At 41.5% G+C, this 23,724-nt stretch overlaps 1 protein-coding gene across 1 annotated transcript in view; it reads right to left on the bottom strand.

Annotated features, from left to right (window-relative positions):
* Positions 1 to 23,724, bottom strand: part of triob (trio Rho guanine nucleotide exchange factor b) — a gene marked incomplete at its 5' end in the record, with an annotated part of 183,658 nt that overhangs the window by 43,312 nt on the left and 116,622 nt on the right. The window contains 16 exons of the mRNA XM_080754307.1: positions 2,329 to 2,428; positions 2,814 to 2,953; positions 6,172 to 6,273; positions 7,339 to 7,529; positions 8,374 to 8,485; positions 8,634 to 8,726; positions 10,647 to 10,736; positions 10,973 to 11,042; positions 12,063 to 12,172; positions 12,710 to 12,776; positions 15,180 to 15,295; positions 16,940 to 17,134; positions 18,760 to 18,882; positions 20,448 to 20,563; positions 21,803 to 21,917; positions 23,447 to 23,596. Of these exons, the coding sequence (XP_080610433.1) occupies positions 2,329 to 2,428; positions 2,814 to 2,953; positions 6,172 to 6,273; positions 7,339 to 7,529; positions 8,374 to 8,485; positions 8,634 to 8,726; positions 10,647 to 10,736; positions 10,973 to 11,042; positions 12,063 to 12,172; positions 12,710 to 12,776; positions 15,180 to 15,295; positions 16,940 to 17,134; positions 18,760 to 18,882; positions 20,448 to 20,563; positions 21,803 to 21,917; positions 23,447 to 23,596 (1,890 nt within the window). The remainder of the gene's footprint in view (positions 1 to 2,328; positions 2,429 to 2,813; positions 2,954 to 6,171; positions 6,274 to 7,338; positions 7,530 to 8,373; positions 8,486 to 8,633; positions 8,727 to 10,646; positions 10,737 to 10,972; positions 11,043 to 12,062; positions 12,173 to 12,709; positions 12,777 to 15,179; positions 15,296 to 16,939; positions 17,135 to 18,759; positions 18,883 to 20,447; positions 20,564 to 21,802; positions 21,918 to 23,446; positions 23,597 to 23,724) is intronic.

Raw genomic sequence — 23,724 nt, 5'->3', positions numbered from 1 at the left:
CTATCTGTGTTTTTGGATCGGCAGGTGGCAGCCTCGAGGAAGAAACCTAAAATACAAAGGGAATAAATAACTGCTCATAACAACCACACCAGGGGGTCTAATAAAATACTGTCAACCTCCTAGACACATGAGAACCAGAAAAAGTACAAAACTATGGCACCACCTCTTTAAATTGTCAATTTAGAAATGTGTAGATACCATCTATACACTTAAACTTTATGTTGGTTTGTTTGCTGTTGAGTGAGAAAATCATTTTGCCCAATCAATTATCTGGAGACCCCAAAAAATAATTTGGGGACCCCCTTGGGGCTCCCAACCCACAGGTTGAGAACCACTGGTCTATTGACAGAGATTGCCCTCCCTGTCCAGCTTCCCCATGTGCAAGAAGGCCAACTGTGTTCGTATTAGACTATTAGTACTTCTAATAGTCTTACTAAGTGGCTGGAGGTGACTCATTCACATTCAGAAAATGGAATTCAACGTGACTCAGCTCGCAGAGTTCAAACATGATGCATGGAAAGTCTATGCATCATGCATCATCATAAGACATGCGGGGCCTGACAATAGGCTAGTTTCTACGTCAATCTGGGATAAAACTGCATAAATTGTCAATCATTGACGCATTTGTTTCATATGTTTCTGCACGGTACGTATCCCTGGTGTCCATAGCAATAAGCGCCATCGGGGCCCCTGCAAAGTATGTGTCTGTGAACATGTGCGCTTACTTGTTTGATATATCTGTACTGTTATATCGAAGGACAGATGGTTGTTGTTAGGCCTGACCGTGAGGCTAAGCACGTGAAATGGAAAGCATTCACAAATACAGAGATTTATTTAATAATACTATTAAAACTACTGCAACAACTACTACTACTTAATAATAACTCTTTATTTGTAAAGTACTTTTTTAAGAACAGATTAAAAAGTGCTTTGATTAACAAATAAAGGAACCATCATTCTCACAAAATGAAACAAAATAAAAATCCAACCACCAACACTGTTATAAATGCCAGCCAACTACAAAAATAACATCGACTGCAACATTAGCTACTGTAATATTCTCTCCTGCAAATACCAAGTAGAATCATTCATTCTCAATTTTCCCAATTCTTTCTCGGTTCATTACTTGCCAGCATTTGATGGGATGAGAGGATGGATGTCTTTAAGACAACAAACCTCATGCGGCTTATTATACATTTTCATGACACCAAATGATCTAAGAAATGTAATGATGTTTGAATACACAGTAAAATGTATTATAATGCGTTATAAATGTGGCTACAACGTCATATACAGTAGGCCTGACCTTAATGTGAAGTCTTACCCCAAAAACGTATCATTGAATACAGCACATACCCTTTGATAGAGAGGACAGGTCAGGGAGCTGAGTAGGTGAGCAACAGGACTCGAGCTCCCGTCCTCCTTCATGCTAGAAAACAATCCCCTACAGCAGCACAAGAAGACCGACAACTACACCTACCTAATCCCACACTACTGCAACACCTAAGGTTCACTAGAATGCAAGCTGCTGAACAGTACCAGTTCCATTGAATATGTCCACTGGAAAACGGTCAAAGTTTCTCAGTCTAGTGTCGATCATTTAGAATAATCCACGGTCACTGGAACAGTCAAGTCCACTGGAATAGTCTGCTATAATCCACACAGGACAGCTGACCCTCAATAGTTTCAAACAAGCACTTGTTCAAAGTAGTTCATATCCTTTGGTAGCAACCACCCAAATGTACTCACTGCCAAATAAAATATGCAAGAAGAAATAAAACGATGCACACTGCTCCTCTCTACCTATCTATCAGCAGTTCAACACACTCTCCTGTCTGCCAGACAGACCAGCATCCGAGAGTGGGAGGCTGTTCTTGACAGCACATGAGGCAGTCACCAATCCACACATACACACACACACATGCACGCACGCACGCACGCACACACGCATACACACGCGTAGCTGTCAATGCATCCTGAAAGAGACAGTTCTCACATAGAGCAGTGTGTGCACATACTGTACAGTAGATGTATTGAGTGTGGTGTTCACGTGACTGTCCAAGTTTCCTCATTTAGACATCAATTAGCATCTGCACTTCGAGAGTCCCATTACTGCAATGGCACATACAGGTACACACACGAGCGTGCACGTGTGTGTGTGTGTGTGTGCGTGTGTGTGTGCGTGTGTGTGTGTGTGTGTGTGTGTGTGTGTGTGTGTGTGTGTGTGTGTGTGTGTGTGTGTGTGTGTGTGTGTGTGTGTGTGTGAGTGTGAGTGTGTGTGTGTGTGTGAGTGTGTGAAAGAGGATACACGTGCATGCCTGTTTGTACCTTGTCACTGTCCAGGGTGTTCTGAGAGGTTCGGGAGGCGATGGAGATGGTGTCTGGTTGACTGCTGGCATCTCCCTGGCTGTCCAGTTCCTCCCCATCCCTGTAGGCACATACAGTACCATTAAGTAATATGAACGTTACAGTAGACTAAATCACCCTGACAATCACTACCAATAGGTTTATTTCCCGGTAGATAACGCTGGCAGCATCACATTGGAGCAGTAATATTCATTAATAGCATTTAATTATCCATATCTTATTTTTTGCAGGATATTTATGATATTGCTATTGACTATTACAAATATTATTTCGTAATAGTCTATTTTGTAAAGTATCCACGGGTTGACAAGCTAGACATGGCTAATGTTCTGAACATTTTATTTTACAGTATGTTGTGTAAATAAATATCAATAGATATTCTACCCGGAAATTCGGCTCTACACGTTTGTTTACAAACATTGTGATGGTGTGTGGCGTTAACCTACCGTCGGCCCTTGTGTTTAGCGGTGGTGGCTTTGGGGATGTGGATGGGCTCCTTCAGCGCCCCCCGGAGGTGAATGGTTCGCTCCTGAATCACCTCCCGTATGTGTTTGATCCAGTCCTGCTTGTTCTCAATGCTGGAAGCCTGCACAACACACACACAAAAAATCACACATTCAATTTGTGGTTTTTTCAAGCCCTGAGTGAATGACGTCTCAATTGGTGGCACAGCATGCGGTCCAATCCAGTGACAGCATTGCACTTCTGACACCATGTTTGTTCCCTGTGATCATCATAGAACGTACAGTAATACTGCACACACGTACACATTACACACACGTACGCACGCACAATGCACAACTCCGCCAATTTCCTTTTTAACACATTCCCAGCCACCCCAGAAATGGCTGAGCGCTTATTCTGCCAGGGAATTTCCATTATTTCAGGAATAACGTCGCTCCAATGAACTGCAGAGGCGGATGAGGTATCTAGTGTTTTATATCTACTAGCCCTTACCCGTTCAAAGATATGAGCTCTGAAATTATGTGCAGTGTGTGGGTTATGGGGTGCACTGTGCACACAGTATATGAGGGATGGAAAGTAACTTTAACTGGTGCTTACATGATAATATGTAGGAGCATCAATGTAAGAAATACCCGTTTCGTTTAATGGCTATAGAGATACTGTGTACCGATCTGCATGATTTTTGGACAACATCTGTAACAGGGCCATGACACTCCCCCCCACCCCCACCCCGCCGCCTGCGCGCGCGCATCCACACACACACACACACACACACACACACACACACACACACACACACACACACACACACACACACACACACACACACACACACAGAGCTGGTTAAACATATGTTGCCTCATGCTAGATGCAGAATAGATGAGCCTCATGCTAGATGCAGAATAGATAGTAGATACACCATAAAAATGCTAATATACAGCATACGATTTGTGAAAGTGACAAACAGGCTTCACAGTTATGTCAGGTGTGTTCATATGCTAATGGTGATGCGATTTCAGATCAATTGCTCCAGCCACTGAGGAGAAACGCTGTTTCAGACAGACAGACAGACACTCAGACATTTGCAAAATTATATGTTTGATGGTCCCTGGACCCCACTTTGAGAGCCGCTGCTCTACACGTTGAACTGCTTGGACATCCACAGAAACCCAGAGGGCATGTTTTGTTAGCCTCATGCTGACGTCACCATGCAGTGTCTTGTGTGGACCAGCTAATTAGCACACGGCAAGGCTGTAGCGTAGCAGCGTCAGTGGCTGCCGCCGCTTACATAATATTCATGTTTGTTTGGATAATCATCACAATTATGTAACGAGACAAATAACTATAAACACAGACAATATATACAGTATGCAGGCACGTGCGTGTGTGCGTGCGCGCACAGCCGCACACACACACACACACACACACACACACACACACACACACACACACACACACACACACACACACACACACACACACACACACACACACACACACACACACACACACACACACACACACATACACACAGTTAACCCCTTAAACCCTGTTAAAGCCTATCTGGTCCTTTTTCCCTCACGCACGCACACAAATAAATAATTATGCATGAGCACTCACACAAGCGTGTGTGCATATCTTCTACTACACACTGTACACACTCACACAAAGGGCACATGCATACAGGAAGCACTGTGACTCATTCTGTGCGAACCAGCAGGAGTGTTGCTCGGTTCAGTCGATGACCCACCGACTGCTATATGCTAATGTGTTTGTGGGCGGAGTGAATATACATAATGAAAAAGTAACAGCACACCCACCCTAAAGGAAGCAACTTTGCTAAACAACGTGTGATAATGGGATGAGCTAACGGTACACCTACACAGTGACTCTCTAAACCAGCTGCCCGCTGCGTAGGACTGCGGGCCAGTCATAGCTTTTAATGAGTTATTATCACAGTGCTGGAAGTAAAGCCCTGGTCATTTTGACAGCAGACTTTGATTTGGTTTAGTCACAGCCTTTTGAATAAAATGTCATTTAGTTTCAGTCGTGTTTTAGTCATCTGAAAAGTTTTTGCATGTCTAGTTTTAGTCGACTAAATATACAGTGGCAGTGGCTCAGGGGTAGAAAAACCGCCATTAGAACACGGGTTTGTTACGGACGAGAGTACGAGAGACCCTTTAAAAGCACCATGAAGAAGACACTCATGGCCGCTGTCCATCTGTCAGAAACTCAGATACTACGAGGGTAGTGAGCTTGTGACAGGGTGCCCAACAGAGCAGCATAGCTGTAGCCCGCATGGTAGCTTTGCTACATTTCTGTAAAGGTTGCTATTCAGTCAATTCAAGTATCTTTGTGGTGAGCCAGGGTAAGCATTATCAGTAGGTATTTTCGCTATAGTTCAATTCACTTGTTATCACTCAGGTAGGGGCAGGTTACCGCACTCTGTAGTTTTGTTTGGTTAGGCTAAGATAGCGTAGTCAGTTAGAGAGGTGCTTGTTTATTGCTTACATTAATTTGTTAGTTAGATTTGGGGGTTAACTTCTAGCTTAGGGATAGTATTCTGTAATTTTGTTCTGTTCTTTGCCTGGGTGCCTGCCCAGCCCTGTCTCACCCTATTAGCACTATTCAGCAACATCAATTTACATTCTCTGTAAACTCACTTAATTGTAATAAAACTTAACTTTTGACATTCACCACCTTGTCATTGTTGCGTCCCAAACTGCCCTAGACCCGGTGGGTCGTAACAGGGTTCCCGAAGGGTTCCCAGTTCGATCCCGGGCTACCCCAGAGTTAGTGTCGAAGAGTCCTTGAGCAAGACACTGAACCCCAAGTTGCTCCCGGTGAGCAGGTTGGTGCCTTACATGGTTTCCTCTGCCATCGGTGTATGAATGTGTGTGTGAATGTAATGCACAATCTATGTAAAGTGCCTTGGATAAAGGCACTATATACGTTAATGCACCATTTACAGTTGATTTTGTCAACAAAAATGCATTTTGGCAGGCCTTGATGGCGTCGTAATGCATGATTTTACACTTGCATGCTGAATAGGGACCTACAAGCTCACAACGCGTGGCAGCTGTGAGTTTCTATAACGGCTATTTTCAGAGCGCAAAAATATCCAGGGAGAACCCTGTTTGTGAATAAACACTCTACATAGCAATGGTGATCAGAATATAGAGCTATTTAACACTTATTTCAACAAAAGAAATGCACCTTTAACGTTAAGAGTGTATAAATAGAACCAAATGGGCCTATTTGGTTCTATTTGTACACTCTCAGAGTTAGTAACACTCATGGTTTTACAGTGATCATCATGTTTGCGTGGCCATACAGTACCTTAAGGACAATCTTATTGTCGTGGGTGGGGGTCCTTCCTACCCACAGGGCAAATTTACAGGGATCTCCCTCCACGTGCTCCGTGACCCCAAGCTCTGATGTCTGTGGGACAGAAACAGAATGATGAACACAGAGATGTTAGGCGAGGAAGGACTTAGAGGGAGTCTATTAGAATGTGAATTTCAAGTGTTATAATAACTTGAATAGTGGTCTTCAAGAGACAAGGAGGTGGCCGCACACACTGGTAGCCAAAGTGCCAATATTTCATTAAAGGACGCAGAGTAAATAAACCAGTGTTTCGGCAGGTAGAGTAAGTGCCTTCTTCAGGGTATTTTACTGCATTTATTCTCCTCTGTGCCGGCACCACTACAAGGACTTTGGTGTGAGCAGTCTTGTGCACAATGTTGTAATAACTTAAAGGAATAGTTCACCCCCAAAATGACTTTTTTTCTATTGATTACTCACGCCATGGAGACTTCAGTTCAATAATATATATATATATATATATATATATATATATATATATATATATATATATATTATACTATATATTATACTATACTATATATATATATATATAGTATTTTCCCCATTCCTGACGGCCGGACTACACCAGAAAACGCGCGCGTATGCGTGTGCTGTCTGAGCGTGTGCGAAAAGCCCCTGGCTACACCAAGGAGGGGGTATATGTGCGGGAGACCAGAGAGTCTGTGTACAAAACGCATACGCGTATGTAATAAATAGAACCGATCTTATTTTTACAGCATGCATATCCGTGGTTCGCGCTATCCGTGAGCCTGGTGTAGCCGGCTGAATTGATATACATTGGATCTATCCAAAACGCGCATATGCGTGCACGCCCCGCATACGCGCACATACGCACTGACGCACGCAAAACGGCTTGGTGTAGCCCGACCGTAAACTAATAATATTATGTTACTCAAGTCTCCATGGTGTGAGTAATCAATAGAAAAAGGTCATTTTGGGGGTGAACTACTCCTTTAACATTATAATATAGGTGATAATGCATCTATTGCTGATAAATAAATATGATCATCAATTAAATGTAATTGTCATATTGTTATTTAATCACTATGATCAGTGATCACCAACAACAATAAGGGACCACATTATTATTATGACAACAAAACACTGCAGATGACTTACAAACAGCTTGCTCTTGTAGAGGTACTTGCTGTGGCCGTTGGAGTCTTTGACGTCCTTGCTGAAGACCAGTGACATCTCAAAGAGGAAGAGGTGTCGGTCGCGACCCTTACGGATCAGAGTCTTGGGATCCCACACCTGGAAGGACTCCTGCAGAATCAGCTCTCCCTGGGAGTCTATGTTCCCATCGAAACCTGGGACGGGAAACGGGATTAAACGTCATGAAGAGGTTAGGTTTATGGGTTAGGGTTGGAATTAAGCCTGATTTTCACTAAGGCGGCTTTCAGACGACGCCGTTTCCATGAGAAATCATGCCTTCCGTTCAGACGACAGCGACATTTTCGGGGGTTGGAAACGCAAGATAGTAAATCCGAATTGTTTAGTGAAAATCTGTGAAAAGATTCTCCTTGCGTTTGCATCTAAACAAGAGAGTTACAGGGAAACCGCAAAATGTGTGATGTCATGACGCTGCAAAGCCACAGCAGTGGAGCCTTTACGCTGCCATGGTGATTATGTAAACAAATACAGTGACAGGAAGTAAAGCGGACATGATGTCACACACTGCCACATAGTGTGTCACTGCCACACAGCGTCATGGTGTGCACACTACATCGTTTCAGTCCCTGGTGAGTCTTCGTATGAACACTGGATAAAATAGCAACGGGGACCTCGCCGTTCTCTCTACAGACCGCTGTCGTCTAAACGTGGCCTTAGTTGCGTGCTGGATGGAGATACAGTAGCAGATCTACGTTGTGAGCATGTGGAACTGCTATTCTTGGTTTCTCCAATTTAGTAATTGTAGTACCACAAGTGTTTTTTTTTCCTTTATTTCGAACATTAAAAGTTAAAAATAGACAAAGGAAGAGATTAGATTTTTCTTTTAAAATATCAGCGCCAAAGTGAACTTAACATCATCCTTAAATTTTTCATGTTCGAAAAAGGAGTAGGAAGAAGTTTTAAAAACGTATCAGGTCCTACGCCTTCATTGAATAACTTAAATATGTACACTACTGTAGTGTGTAGTGTGTTAGTACTCACCATCCAGCATGGAGAGGTGCATGGCATCGTTAGCTCTCTTCGGGACACTGAGCATTACTTCCAGACCATCCTTGATCTCTCCTTTACCCTCCTCACAGCATGTTAACAGCTCCTGTCATTTAAAAACACACAAGCAAGTGCACACACACACGTTTATTCATTTATTGACAGCCATAGGGCTCTGACAGTGGTGCACACAGACCTCTGATTTAAAGTTTTACCAATTACCCATTTACACACTATTGATTTACATGACTTACTTTAAGAAGCAGCTGGTACTTGGTGATTCTCTGGACTGGTTTGATCAGATAGGAGGATATGGAGTTAGCAAGACGATGTCTCTGTTGGATCTCCTGCAAATACAGTACAAAATAAACATGAGCTAATGCTTTCGTATCGCACTCATTCTAAAGTCTTTGGGGGAAATGAATAAATTAAAAGCATTAGCTAGTTTTTTGTGTGTTTTTGTGCCAAATAATTTGAACCCCAAATATTTCACACCACTCATGTATGTTAAACTTCTACATTCATTTAATAACTTAACCCTCGTAGGATCCTCGTGTTCTAGTCACACCCAGGGCCTTCGGGTCACTTTGACCCGGCTCATATTAAACCATTCTAAAGTAGTTAGAAATCCCAAAAAATCATATTAAACACAATTTGATTGTCATTACTAACTACTTTACTAACAATTCAATCAATATTTTTTATTATCCCCGCCAGGCCGGGATGGCCAAAGGTGAGGGATTATGTTTTCACCCCTCTGTCTGTGGACAGCTAATCTCGGGAAAGTTGGACCAATTAGTGTGAAACTACACACACACACTCCCAGGAGGCCTAGGAAGAACCTCCTCCCCAAATTCTTCACAGCGCCACCATCAGGCCGTTGTGTGAACAGCTAATCTCAGGCACCACTTCAGCATCAAACTTGGCACACATACGCCAAGGAGGCCTAGAAAGAAACTCCACTAGAAATCTTTCCCATCTGTCTTTCATAGCACCACCATGAGACTGATCTTTGCAAAATATTTTGTTGGTATTACCATATAGACTTTGTCCAAACCTCACACCAATTGGTACATATTATCCCTATTGTCATTTGATCAAGAACTATATCAAATATTTCTCCCATTCTGATTTGCACAAGGTGCTACAGGTGCCCGGGTGGCACAGTGTCCCTGCTACCACTAAAGAGGTTGTGGATTTGAATCAATCGTGGGGCATCTATGTAAACACAATTGTTGTTCGAGGGATGGGAAGCTGGGCGGAGAGGGTGATAATTGTCACTACATGAATTCCTACAGCCAGGCTGGGTGGCAGCTGGTTTTGGGAGGGAGGAGTAGGACGAAGGGCGAAGGCCCTATAGTCCTCTCGGTGGGGGCTCCTCACTGTCAGGTGATTTGGTAGGCTACAACAGCAGTGACAACATAGGGGAGGAATCAATTGACATAAGGACTGGATTGGGGAGAAAAAGTGGGTAAACCATAATTGGCTACTCAAAATAAAATAAAATAAAATAAATGCTACAAATCACGTCGGAAAGCTGTGGAACTTGGAATTTGTAAAGTGGCATAGGGATGAAGTTCCCATTTGGTAGCAAAATGTGCCACTCCCGCAAAAATCGTAAGCACCTTTGGAATCGTGGCCACTCTAAATAGAAAATGTGACACATACTGTAGGTCATGACATTGATCAAAATGACCAGAGAAAATTTGGAAATATCCCCCAAAACTTGTTTTGCTCAATTCTGCCTCATGGTGGCGCTATAACAGGATGATTTGGGGTTGAATATCTTCCTAGGCCTCCTGGGGGAGTACATGTAAAGTTTCACGCTGACTGGTCCAGCGGTGACTGAGATTAGCTGTTCACAGACAGAAGCAACGAAAACATAATCACTCACCTTTGGCCATCCCGGCCTGGCGGAGATAATATTGATTGAATTGTTATCAATGTAGTTTCTAATGGTGAGCAAATTATGTACTAGAGAATTCATTTGTCCAATGTTTTTTTCAGAAAGAAATGGTCTAAATATTAGCCACTTAGCATACACTTTCAATGGCCGGGTCAAAGTGACCCGAAGACCCTGGGTGTTATATGTTGATACAGGGGGGTGTTGCAAATGCATGACATGTACCATTTTCAAAGTGACCCGAAGACCCTACGAGGGTTAAACTTGATTGAACTCAAACCCAGCATTATTGAATCTGAACCTAAGGTTATAAATATATTTATTAGGCATACTGTACTAATAACAGCAAACTCATGTCACTTACATCAAAGTAGGGTCCAGCATGCTCCAAGATGAGCTGGGTGGAGTCTGGTTTGTTCTTACAGTAGTTCACATACATCTGGAACTTATCAGCCTGAACAGAAAACCATACCGTACAAGATCAACACAAATACTTTAATTTGGAGGATTGGAGGATTGTATATCGGGCTAGATAAAGACATGAAGAATACACACATTTTTATTATTATTATTATCAATCATCATCAAAACAATAAAATCATCTAAAATTATAAAATTATAAATGTACAATTTCATCTTCATTTCATCTTAAAAAGATAGTGATCTCTAGTGATCCCGGAGGCCTCTTACCCAAGTGACAAAACAATGGCCCACATCTTCCGGCAACTGCTCATACTTCTCTAACTCCTTCAAGAAGATACTGCATGTGGACAGAAAGAAAGAGAAGTAAGTATATCCATAATTTCTGGGTCAATACAGGCTGCCAAAGTGCAGCACAACCTCAGAAGACCAATGTTTTTCTTTTTCTTTTTTTTTCTTTTTTTCTGGGACATTCTGCAGGGACATTTGAGGTTTGGGGTCCACCACAGTCATCCATGTTTAACTTACAACATGATGGTACAGAACGGGTCATTATAAACACTGTGCAGATACACAACAAAAATAAACGAGCATAGCTTAATGGTTCTCAAATGTTTTCCTTTAAAGGACCCCCATCAATACCCCATTAAGCCACATTTGATATTTGATATTAGATACGATTATCATTTTGTATCTCTAGGACCCCCATCTTCACTGTAAAAACCTCAGTGTTCATTTAACTCCAAGAATATACAAATGGCACCAAATGGACTATAAGTCTATGGGTCCATTTGGCTCCTAACTATCAATCATTTAGCTGGGGACCCACTGGAACCCCCTCAAGGACCAGAACCAGTGGCTTAACATATTTGTTTCACGTTAGATTTTAACCACTTTAACCATTATTTTATGCCTTAACTGTTGAAAAATAGCAGATATTAAAGCTCACAGCGCAGCCACGCAGCAAGCTTGTAGATCTGCTATTTGTGAAAGATCGTGAACATGAGTGCAAGTCTTTCAATATTTTGACCTAATTCTATAAATGTCTTCTAAATCCTTCTTCTAAATCAGTGGTTCTCAAACTTTTTCATGTCAAAGACCCCCAAAATGACATGTATTTGGCCACGGACCCCCATCTCAAAATATGTTGTTCCAGGGACCCCCAAGAAGCAAATATTTGAGTCAGAAATCTTTCTTTTTTTCTTTTAAAGAATATAGCTTTAAAGATGCAAAAAAATATATATATTTTTTAAATAGCAGATCTACAAGCTTGTAGATCTGCTATTTTATAATAGCTAGAGCATAACATAATGGTTAAAGACAAGTGGTTTTGATACACATTGTGTGGTTATTTACTGACTTGTGGTGGAACTCGTAGAGGTCCTGCATGTTGCCAAAGATAATGTGTTCCTTGTTGACGATGCCAGGAGGAATCTCCTCCACCCCGCTGGTCATCTCCCACAGGTACGTCTAGAGAAACACACACAAAGTAGAAATTATAACTAGCATTAGAGAAATTTCAGCAGTTGCTTTCTTTGCATAATCCCTTGAAACACACATACTGTACTGAGCATGTAAAATGGACATACAGGTACATTTTTACACACTCAAGAGTTAAATAAACCCTCAGGATTTTGCAGTCGATCCGATGGTACCGCCATGTGACATACATAATATTACACTTATAACAAATCACATATCAGTAGTGGACTGGGCAATGAAAATAAATGGGAAATGACACTAACTAACACAACAAAATCATGATTTTACTTGAGATATGATATAGTTACTGAGAGATGAGAGTTACTGTGAGATATCATTTATTATTATCTCACAGATAGTCACAGACCAAATAAATGAGGCTTAAGCACACATCACCTCAAGCAGGGAAGAGAAGTAAAATGTGTAGAATAGACATATGGACACAGTATGAACATATGGTGGTAGTATTTACTACAGTAAATCCATATTTTTACAGGTTTATGGGTCTTGCATAATAGTACTTACATCCATGCACTCTCGTAGGTCTCTGACGTAGGCCTTCTCTGTTTGAATGAGCTCAGCCATTATAAACCTGAAGGGAAAAGACAATTCTCCATAAATGAGTGGTGTTTAAAACGAAAACCTTCTTCAATAATAGCAATACGTGACAACAAACTACAATTATTATGACATTTTAGTTTGTTCAATTTCACAAATAAACCAGACTACCTCAATGGGGATTATCTTGAATTTCACATTCATATTAATGTAACGTTTATGTAAGCAATTTACCCCGAGTGAGAGGACATTATGCTCTGATAATGTCCTGTGTTAGGGTGTTATCGGACGAGGCGAAGCCGAGTCCGATAACACCCTAACACAGGACATTATCAGAGCATAATGTCCGACCCCGAGTGGTAAATAGCTTTTCTACCACTTTTTCCCTTATACATGAAAGAAAACACATAGTTGTAACTTGCAAGGATCTTAAGTTACAATCATTATTGCCTATAAAACTTCCGCGAGACAGCAGATAGTTCCACCAACAACATCTTCTACTCACCAACAGATGGCGCCAACTCCATACTAATCCATGCGTCTAGCTTACAGCTAAGCTAACGTCAGTTAGAAGTACCGTTCCGGCCGTAAATAGAGGCTGTTCGCTTCCAGAAAGGCATAGGTTCAGAGAAAAGGGGCTTTAAAGTTGGCGGATTGCATTGGATCCAAATAAATCGGCGACTATAGCATGCACGTTAGTGAACATAGGACCGTTGCCACGGTCATTTGTTGGTTGGGGGAAAGGTGTTCCGACTACCTCCTGAAGTCCCCGGATGTACACTGAGGCTCATTGATCTCGGACAACTTGGACAAGTCCTCAGACAACTTTGCGGCAGTAGTTCTCTCATAACCTCCGGAATTTAGCCAATCAGAATCCAGTATTTGAACACGTGACTCGAAAAAGTGGTAGAATTATTATTTTCAAGTTTCAATGTTTGAATCATTTTCCATTGTAGTTTGTGGTGACAGGCTGTGGTGCAGTATTGTACGACTTTTGACCTGAATATGAAACCATTAAATCCCATGGAGTACAAAACTTCAAACACAGACCCCAAGAGTAAAAACTAGAACTAGTCTTAAAAACCTGATCACATAATATTCTCAACAGCCTCGTTATTCTACCCTCTAGCTGTTTCCAAATGATGGCTTTGAAGTTTAATATGGCATGAGCTCTGTACGGTAGGATGCAAGTATGCATGAATAATATGGTCCCCACTCCTTTGGGGTATTCGTCATGTATATTTGTACTTACTGCATGCAAAATGTGTCCTCAGCATTTAACCCATCCTAGCTATTTAGGAGCAGTGGGCTCTATGGAGGGCAGTAGTTAGGGGTTGGGTGTCTTGTAGGGATGGGACGATATGAACATTTCATATCACGATTATTGTGACAAAATAAATCGTGATTTATGATATTATCACGATAATCAAAATTTGCGACACGTTGTGAGCTTGTAGATCTGCTATTTTTTGGCAAAGACATTTGATAGAGAGTGAAAAAAAGACTTATATTATAAGTACCTTTTACCAATTATAGAGGGTTTAAGTTGTACGGGATATGCAGCTCGGCAAATGACGGGGGGCGATATCACGATAAATTAAATCTCCACGATACGATTATCGTGAGTGTTTTTTATCACGATAAACGATAATATCGCTTATCGTCCCATCCCTAGTGTCTTGCTCAGGGACACTTCGACACAGACTGGGGCTGGGGCTGACAGCCTCTCTACCCTCCTATGTAGTAAGTTGTTAACACAGAAGGATTTTATGGCTTTCATATTTTGACTAATAGACTTACAATGGAATACAGATTGGAAGTGTGTACAGTAGCATCATAAACAACCTCAAGATTTGCAACAATCTAAAAAGAACATACTTAGTTGGGACATACATAATGCATAGGCTTATGAAACCAGCACCACGGTGTGAGGATGTTGAGTGACATACTAAATGTCTCAAGCCCCTAAATAGAGCTACTGTACCTGTATGCCTACACTTATGATGATGGGTCTGGAAATACATACTGTATAACTATAAAACTATAAACTGTTTTGTAAAAGATGAAATATTATATTAATGCGAGAAACGCAAATTGTTAAATTTTTTCTTTTGTTTTTTGTGTTGTTTTGTTATAGCATTACAATGACTTTGTTTATGATTTAAGAATTTAAAATTATTAAGGACAAAAAAGGGTAGGACAAAAAGGCTAGGCACTATAAGCTTCGGCTTCTGCCTAGTCCTTTTCGGTTGAATTATTGTTTATTTTTTTATTTTGTGTTGTTATTGTTTTTACAATGATTTTAACCTTGAACCGAAATAAAAACCATTCATTCATTCATTCATTCATTCATTCATATATACTGTAACTAACTATAGATTTATTTTTACCATATTTGTTCAGTTCACAAGATTTGAAAGACCTGAATATGACTCACTCTTTCCTTCGTGCTGATTTCCTCTTCTCCTCGTTGAGTTCATGATTAGCATCTCTCAGCTTCACGTCTAAACCTGGAGCGCTGGGAGGGATGATGTCCAGCTGTAACCCTTTACTCTGAAAAATAACATATCAGGACACGTACAATCAGACACAATGTTCAATTAATATCTAAGCTTAAAAGATCTCACTGGATTAATCCTACTATCCTATTATCGTCACTGTCAGGCAGAAACCTTGTATCTCCAAGTTTCGAATTTGTACGTTTTTTCGTAAAGCCCTGCTTCATCACACAAGAATGTCGCACAAAACTAGTGAAAATAACAGATCTACAAGAACTTTGTAGGCCTCGTGAGGCTTTGTTTGCTTGTAGATCAGCTATTTTCACTATTTTTCACTATTTTAGACATTTTTAAATGATAAATGCAAAACGAACGGTTTTGGACATACAAGGTTTCCACCCGACAACGACGATATCCTACTATAAAAAATGAGGAAAGCTCTGTCCTCCTGTCTGTCATTCTGTCCTCATCCATTTTTCTCCTCAGTGGGTAGACAAATCGAACTGAACTTGCGTTTGCATGGACCACAGGCATATGAAGAGTGAGGTAGCCCGTTGTTTTACTTTTCACACATTTGAGCTGTTTATTAGCATTTCTGTGAACTCTCATTCAATTAAGACTTGTGGGTAGAGCCATGGGGAGTGACTCAGAACTCTCATTCAATTAAGACTGTTGCGGGTAGAGCCATGGGAAGTGACTCAGAGAGCTGTGTCATGGTTAATTGATTGGCAGGTGTTTGCTGCACACATGTATAACTCTGTCAGAGAGACAGAACTGGTGCAATGGTGCAATGTTATAAAGCAGTATTTCTCAAATGTTTTCATGGCAAGGACCCCCAAATCAATATTTATTTGGCCGTGGACCCCTAGCCTGGAAACGAGACGAATCTGGCAGTAAAAAAAAAAGGGGTGGGGGGAGGTTGTGATTGTATTTCGCTGCCCCCGTGGGCGGAAATCAGGAACCAGTATGCCGCCGTATGTATTGAAAATGATTTGCAATTTTTCCCCCCATATTTATTTTGATCTGTAGTCAGGTATGCAGATAGTTTGCCTGTGCACACCCCTCAGTATGGACTAGTTATTCTTTAACCACTTAATTATTGATCCCATGGGTCTAATACCGATCTACAAGGTTACAACACGTTGCAACAGGGACCCCTTGTGAGCTTGTAGATTGTCTATTTTCACTGAACGAGGAAAAGTATACAAACATTGTTGTGAGAGTTGGGAGAACCAATGACGAAAGATTGATATGAGGTGGAATTTTGACTCAACAGATTCTGAACATATAGGCCTACATAATTCCAAAATGACATATGAGATTTGACATTATAATGTTAAATGGTCATTCCAAATACACCTAAAAAAAGTAAGTAGGCAAACAATGAGAAATGCCAACTTAACTGAAAGAAGCCATGGACAATATTAATACAGTACATTTGATGTTTCCTTTAAAATAAGATATTGCCTTTATTTCTTGAAATCTGTAGGGGCTTAAAGGCCAGGCGTAGCATTACTGAAGCCTGGTTGTACAAGCTTTGCACAATACATTATGCATCAATCTCTCAGTGTCCACTCTCATCACAGACGATCCTCTGTCAAAAAGAGAGCAACAAATGCTCTTCTTTCTAAAGAACAATCCCTCCAGTTAGGGGGAGATGATATTTGCCAGCTGATTCCCAGGGATCTGGAGTACTCACAGCCTTGTTGGAGTCGGAGGAAATGCCCAGGGCTGTCTCCAGACAGGTGCGATACTTGTCCATGCGGACAGAAAAGTCCCGGTAGCGCTTGTCCACAGAGGACACCCATTTCTTTATCTCCAGGGCGTGGGCATGCCCCTTGTCGCAAAACCCATCTGCCAACTGGATCAGCAACTTCACTCGCTCTTTGGTTTGCTGTCCACGGAGAGAAATAAAGGGGAATGGATGAAGGGGAAGAGGGCGGGGTGTGTGTGTGTGTGTGTGTGTGTGTGTGTGTGTGTGTGTGTGTGTGTGTGTGTGTGTGTGTGTGTGTGTGTGTGTGTGTGTGTGAGAGAGAGAGAGAGAGAGAGAGAGCAGCAGAGAGAGATGGGACAGTTTTTGTTAGAGAGAAAGAACAGATGAGGAGCGATAGGTAGGCAGAAAGGTTAAAGGGAGAGGTGGAGAGAGATGGAAGAAAAGAGAGGGAGAGAGAGGGATGGGTGTGTCATCTGATGAGTATAATAGCTGGTACAGCTACACAATAATGGTGACACAGCAAACAGACAGACAGGACAATACACTGCCCTGGAAATGGGCCTCACAGAAGAGAACAGGGGTATGCAAGCGCACGCATAAACACACAGACATACTGACATGGACACAAACAACACAACAAGCACAGCATCTGGCACAAATACATATCTAGCTGACCCGTTTTCCAGTTCTGAACATATTTTACATTTCCGTGTGATTTCTGTCTTTTTCCAGTCGTTGTTCAATACTTATAGTCAACTTGATCAGGGTGTGCTCTATACTTGGCTCTGCAGCAGATTTGAACCAGAAACACACAACAAACCTTTATGTGGTTCGGGAAAAAAAACACTAGGCTAGTTACCCTTGACTAAATATTAACAGCAAGCTGTACCATTGTGATGGTATAGCAGGGGTTAATGATGAGGCGTTCAAAAATGGAAACAGCCATGGTCATCTAAAAATGTAAATGCGCTATTATACATGTGCAGGAACAGAAAGAAAATAAACTGCAAATTAAGGTAAAACTTCAGCACTCTCTGAAACTGGTTCAATTGGTCTCAATGGAGGCATTTAAAGTGCTTCTTGAGGACACACTACATAGTGACTGTACCTGCTTCATCTAATCACTGTATTTTTGCATCTGTGATGTTGTATTGTGATTCAATTGCTTGTTGTTGTGTTGTTTTTCATTGTATTGTGTTGTATATGTACAGTAGGGCTGTCACAATTATTACATAATCATCTAATCGCAATTATTTGAGGTAATCGCAATTATTTTGCATAATCGTCATAATCGTTTCCATGTTGAGAAATGTTAATATAGTTTCAAACACTTTCAAAAAGTAGTGGAAACAGCAGATCTACAAGCTCACAACGCGTCACATCGCGAAGCGTTGTGAGCTTGTAGATCGGCTATTTCCACGATCAAAGTTCTTTTTTAAGTATAAAGTTGTCAAATATGTCAGTAATTTCTTTGTATAATTAGGTTATGTGTCATATTTGCCATGTGCAACTTCAAAGCCTACAAGCCAAACAGAAATGCAATTGTCAGCGACAAATACACAATTAAATCGTTAATCGCAATTATTTGAGTGACAATTAATCGTCATGTAAAATGTTATAATCGTAACAGCCCTATTTATATGCTGTAATCAGGGTGTCCTTGAAAAAGACAGCTTGCTCTCAATGGGCTCCCCTGAATAAATAAAGGAAAAAGTAACTTGCAGAAATGTTCCTAAAAGTGAACTTGGGAAAAGACAAATAGACAAAAAAACTGCCTGGTACAAATGTACATATTATACACAAACCTTGGCTGTAATCTGGAAGTCTTCGTGTTCTTTGAGAAGCTCCTGTGTGTGGTGTATACTGGAACCAGTGGAGGTGTGGGTGGACAGGTAGAACTCTCCAGTGTCATGGATCCATTCCAGGGCCTAAAGTGAGAACAGTGTCAAGTAGGTAGACCACATAGAAATAAATGTGCAGAGAACATATGTACGGTACATTCATAACATGTCAAACACGGAAGAGGAGTAATCAATCCATGGGGGGCTCTATCATGCATTTGTTTGTTTGATTATCATATGAAGATGTTTTGGTTATTATTATGGTACCCATAGCAATAAGAAATAAGCAGGTCCCTCTGAAAAGTAAGTAGCTGTGAACACAGAAGTAGAGAACTTATGGCCTATCTATTCTTTTATCGTTGCCTATGGTAGATGTTAAAGTTACTAGTTCCCACCATTGCTCCATTGGAAATCTTGCATGGCTTTACAGTACATAGTTTTAATTCCTCTGTTCTATATTTGTTCTACTTTCTAACTGGGCCACCAGGACAGTGGCTTTAATGGCCGTACATGACCCATTTGGACCAGTGGATCCTGGGGGTAAAACCTTATTAGCCATGGCCTGTTTTCTTAACATTCACATTAACAGTGTTGGGTGCATTACTACCCCAACGCCACCAGAGGGAGCAAAATCACTGTAATTTTCAAGTTGGTCCAGGATGAGCTAGAGCTAGACTCCTTTCTTCAGCCCCTTCTCTAGGACTAAAGAAAAGAAGCTTGACTGAACAACAGCAGTAATCACATTTCAACTGTTTGTACTAAATACAACATTTGAAAAGTGAAAAGCAACAGTTTCCTAGGCTGTAGGCACTCGTTTCCTACTGTAGGCACCCTGGCTGCCACAAAATAACCAAACTCTCTCTATGGAGTAACTTTAGCCAGCATTTCCGATAGGTGCTGCCCTGAGCATGTTTATGTGATACATGTGATGTTATGTGAGAGTCATGCGATGTGACCAAGAGTCCCATAACTTGTATTTGAAAACCTCCGTTACACTGCATCATTACAGACACATCCCACTAAGCACGCCGTCTAAAAGTGGTCTAATAGTGGTATAGATTTGAACGTTTTTTTTGTTGTCTAAACTTAAACTAGACGACTAATAGACGTCTAATAGTCGTCTAAATGCAGACCGTCTATATTTAGACGACTATTAGACGTCTATTAGTCGTCTAGTCTAAGTTTAGACGACAAAAAAACTTTCAAATCTATACCACTATTAGACCACTTTTAGACGGCGTGCTTAGTGGTATACAAAGTAGTAGTGCAGAGATACACACAAAACATCTTCGGTTGTAATTGAAATATGGAGAAATAATCTGACTGAAAATGTTTAAAGATGAGTTTTGTTGTTTCTCACAGTGCTGTGCCGTGCACATAACAAAACATGTACAGTACACAAACACGCATGCACGCACATACACAAGCACGCACACACACACACACACACGCGCGCGCACACGCACGCACGCACGCACGCACGCACGCACGCACGCACGCACGCACGCACGCACGCACGCACGCACACACACACACACACACACACACACACACACACACACACACACACACACACACACACACACACACACACACACACACACACACACACAGGCAACGCACACACACAGGCAACGCACACACAAACCCACCTGTTTGGCGCTGCGTTCAAACACCACGTACTGTTGACATTGGTCCAGTCTCCTCTTCCTCATAGTCCAGAAGTGGAGCACTCTGTTCTCTCTCTGGAGCAACTCATTCAAGATGTCTGACCAAACAACGCAGGCAAACACAGGACGTCATTCATCCACCATGCGCTCCACCATGAAGTTTCACAGAAGCATATCAAAACACGGATGAAGAGCACTTATTCATTCATCTGAAAGAGCTCCCTGTTCACATAATAGTGTCGCCGGAGTTTAATGGTGATGCTTCATTATGCTGCTATAGGACAGTGGTTTTCAACCAGTGGTCCGGCGACCATCAGTGGTCCGGGGACCACCAGTGGTCTTTGAGGGGATTCCAGGTGGTCCCCAGCTAAATGATGGGAGAGTTGGTAACCAAATAGACCCTTATATTGTAGGTTTTGAGAGAGTAAAATGCATTTTATGTTCTCAAGAGTTAAATGATTGTTATACACCTCCATTGCTTAATTTACAAGAAGTCTACACAATTAGAGAGAATGTAGAATAATTGTTATTTGGATCAATGTTTGCCTGTTATATCTCCTATGGTACCAACATCAAAACAGCATGGAATTGTGGACGAAATATTATCCAAAAAGAACAAAATATTCTTAAGTTCTGGGTCTGAGAGGCTAAATCTCATCAAATGGTGGTTCATGGTTCAAATGCTGAACACATAATGGACCTTGATATGAAAAGGGTTATAAACCACTGTGCTAGGAGGAAAAATGAGCACACACTAAGAGGAGCGACACATACAGTAAAACCCTGACTGCTAACGGCAATGTAAGTCAGTTAAAATAAAAAGGGGTTTGTGGAAAGGTTATAGCTCTAAATTCAGATAATAGTCGTGTTTGCCTCTACATCTAATCAAGTTTAATAAACAGAAAACACATTTTCAGGTAGGTTGTCAATTTCATCCAGAGAGTAGGCTACCCATGCAGCTTAATTGTAGAGCTATTGTAGTGTTCCAGTTCCAATTTTGTCTGCTCATTTCCTTGTGACATCGCTTCCAATTATAATTTTTTGTTTCCTGTATTGATCTGATTTTATTTATTATTATTATTTTTTCAGGTCAGGGAGACGGGCAGGCCCCTATTACTGAAAAAAAGGGAAAAAAAACATACTATAACAATGATTAATACCAGAATATAGAGCTATTTAACACTTACTTTAACAAAAACATATCCCTTACTGCACTGTTAATTGAACTCAAATGGAACCAAAATAGAACAGTTAAGTTAACACCCAGGACTTGACAGTACTGTGTGGCGATGACTCTGCTCACATAGAAAAGAAACCCTTGTGGGTCCAATACTTACTCTTGACCTGAGTCTCAGGAGCCTTGACATGGGCCAGCATGCCCGGCATGTTGACGCTGTTTCTGTGGAGGTACTTCAGGAAGACGTCAGCGTTACGCCTGGCTAACGTACAGGCCTGTCCATGGAAAGTATTAACATAATAAAGTTAAAGGCTGCATTAAAACATAAAATATACATAAAAGTTAAAGTCTTCATTAAAAACAATACAGTATGTATGTGTGTGTGTGTGTGTGTGTGTGTGTGTGTGTGTGTGTGTGTGTGTGTGTGTGTGTGTGTGTGTGTGTGTGTGTGTGTGTGTGTGTGTGTGCGCACGCATGCTTGCGTGTGAGCGTGCGTGTCTGTCTGTATAGTATGCATACTGTACATATTCCTAAGGGTGCATTATGCGTATTACACTGAATAACAGTAATAAGGAACATTAACACATTATTTACAACATTTTGTCAGATAAGCATGTAAGGAGAAGATAGAAAGTGGAGTGTAAAAACACTACAGAGTACAGGCAGAAAACATTGGTCGATACAAAAAATAGTAGGGGTGTAACAATACAAGTATTCATATTGAACCATTCAGTACGAGGATTTCTGTTTGGCACGCACTACGAACCGAACAACATGCTCTTTTTTAATCAGCTTTGAACAATGTGCTCTGCGCTGAACAAGGCAGTCCATATGGCCTCAGGCAGACAGGCAAGTTGTAGCATGCTGTCTGCCCCTCCCACCCCCCAAAAATAAACCCCAACTCCAGTCACAGGGACACGCTGAGAGGCCCGCTACGCTAATGATAAGAGAGAACATCAGCAGGTCTGGCGTTCCCTGTGAATTATGAGGGCATTGGCAAGAGAGCGGTTGAGAAAAAGGCAAGGGTGTTTCGCGCATCTGCTGCATGGCAGTAGTTTACGTAAGTCAGCATTACCCCAGTGAGTCAAACAAGGAGTGACACACGCGCTACAAACTGTCCCCGCAGCATTTTGGCACCCATATCCACCTGATTCAAACAGGGCAAAACAAATCACCAGAGTGATCTGAGAGGGAGTAAATGTATTGCCACAGATATGAGACATGCTCTGTATTGCAAAATGCAGTCTTTACGACCATGCTTAATGTAATCGATTTTTGTAACTCATTTTTTCACCCAGTGTGAATTGTCTAGTGTATTCCTAGCCACTACTCTCCCTCTGCCAACCTGGGGAGAGCAACTGACTGACCTCATAGAGACCAGGATTACTGCATGTTTTTGTGAGGGTACCTATCCTCATAAGGCCCTTTTGCCAACCCCACCTAGGTTATGGGCATTGATGATGCGGCAGGAGAGAACCCACCCCCCCAGCGCCCCCAGCAGGAATCGAACCCAGGACCTTATAGCTGTGAGGCGACAGCGCTACCGTCTGCGCCACCATGCAAAATATACATATATTTTTATATAACTACTACAATACTACATTTAATTTGATATTTGGAGCTGTTTTAATTTTATAGTGTAAGAAGACACCCCAGCAGATGGTTCAGAAATAGCTCTGTCATTGTTCCAAGTAAAAACGAAATCCTACTTAATGTTTGTGTCTCTTATATAGAAAATATACAGAATACCTCTGTATCGTATCGTGCCATGATTGTTATCAATCGTTACACCCCTAATAAATACCTTGAGGAAGGCCTCTTTCTGCTCCAGGTGTTTGCTGATCATGGGAATGACGTGGTCCGTCTCGCTGTTGGGGCCCAGTTTATCAGCCCCGCCACACCAGTCCTCCTCCCTCTTATACTCCTGCTCCAGGCTTTCCAACACACTGCACACCTGCAACACAGATACACATCAACATGCTCAGTGTTCAACTGAAAGTGTACCACTGGAACCAAATGGACCCTTACACATTTGTAACTCTGAAAGTGTACAAATGGAACCATAACAGGACAGCAAAAGGT

This window comes from Nannobrachium achirus, assembly GCF_963921795.1.
Source record: "Nannobrachium achirus genome assembly, chromosome: 2".
In the NCBI taxonomy this organism is placed as follows: Eukaryota; Metazoa; Chordata; class Actinopteri; order Myctophiformes; family Myctophidae; genus Nannobrachium; species Nannobrachium achirus.
Note: the sequence above shows the minus strand (reverse complement) of the source record. Positions and strands in the feature narration are given on the sequence as shown.